Source organism: Antrostomus carolinensis, unplaced genomic scaffold, assembly GCF_000700745.2.
Source record: "Antrostomus carolinensis isolate BGI_N321 unplaced genomic scaffold, ASM70074v2 scaffold45904, whole genome shotgun sequence".
NCBI classification, from domain to species: Eukaryota; Metazoa; Chordata; class Aves; order Caprimulgiformes; family Caprimulgidae; genus Antrostomus; species Antrostomus carolinensis.
The window spans coordinates 13679-14479 of record NW_010309567.1 but is presented as its reverse complement, the minus strand read 5'-3'; the positions used below and the strand labels follow the sequence as shown (position 1 = coordinate 14479).

Below are 801 nucleotides of genomic sequence, written 5' to 3'. Positions count from 1 at the left end.
AGGAGAGGGCTGTCACCCTTTGGGTGGGCAGGGCAGGTCACCCCAGGCAGGTCACCCCTCAGTCCTCTGGAGCTGGGCCATGTCCCCCCTTCCCCAGGCTGCCTGGCTCCAGCAGGAGTCTTCTGGCTGCTGCATGGGTGGGAATGGGCTTGGGAAGGGAGGGAGCCTAACGCTGGAGGCGGCTGCTGGAAGCTCCCAGGTTCTCCCAGCAACTGAGTTTTGGGGGGTTTTTTTTGTCTGTGTGAAGCACTTTTTAATGCTGTGATGTACCTAGACACACAGAGGGATTGGCAGATGTCCCAAAAAGAGTGGTACTACCTCCATTTTACCCGCTGAGACCTGCTTATCCATGTCCTCGGCAGGAGCGCCCAGCTCCATGCTTTAGCAGATCCCGGCAGGGCGCGCGAGGCCAGCTCCTCCGCTGAAGCCCAGAGGGGTGACGTGACTGGTTTTCCCCTGCTGCTTCCCTCTGAAGTTGAGTTCTCCATCTCTCTGAACATCACGCTTTGTAAAGCAGATGAGCTGCCTGCTGCAGCTTTTGTGGTCTTCTGGGTAGTAGTGGAGAGCAGTGAAGCATGATGACCGTGTAATTGCTAATTACCAATGCCTGTCAATGCGTCTAACCGTAGTGACACTGTACGGCGTGTTCACCAACCACTACTCTGCCAATGGCCCATCTCGCTGTCTTCTGCTGGAGCTGCTGGACATCAGCGTGTCCGAGCTGCTGCTGCACTCCAGCAACCAGGGCTGCTCCATGTGGATGATCCAGCACTGCGCCCGAGATGTTCTTGAAGCCCTGGC

The 801-nt window shown here is 57.2% G+C and overlaps 1 protein-coding gene across 1 annotated transcript in view; it reads left to right on the top strand.

Annotated features, from left to right (window-relative positions):
• Positions 1 to 613: 613 nt before the first annotated feature.
• UHMK1 (U2AF homology motif kinase 1) overlaps positions 614 to 801 on the top strand; it is a 9808-nt gene continuing 9620 nt past the window's right edge. Inside the window, exon 1 of the mRNA XM_010166153.1 lies at positions 614 to 801. This exon is cut by the window's right edge and continues 121 nt beyond it. Within this exon, the coding sequence (XP_010164455.1) occupies positions 614 to 801 (188 nt within the window).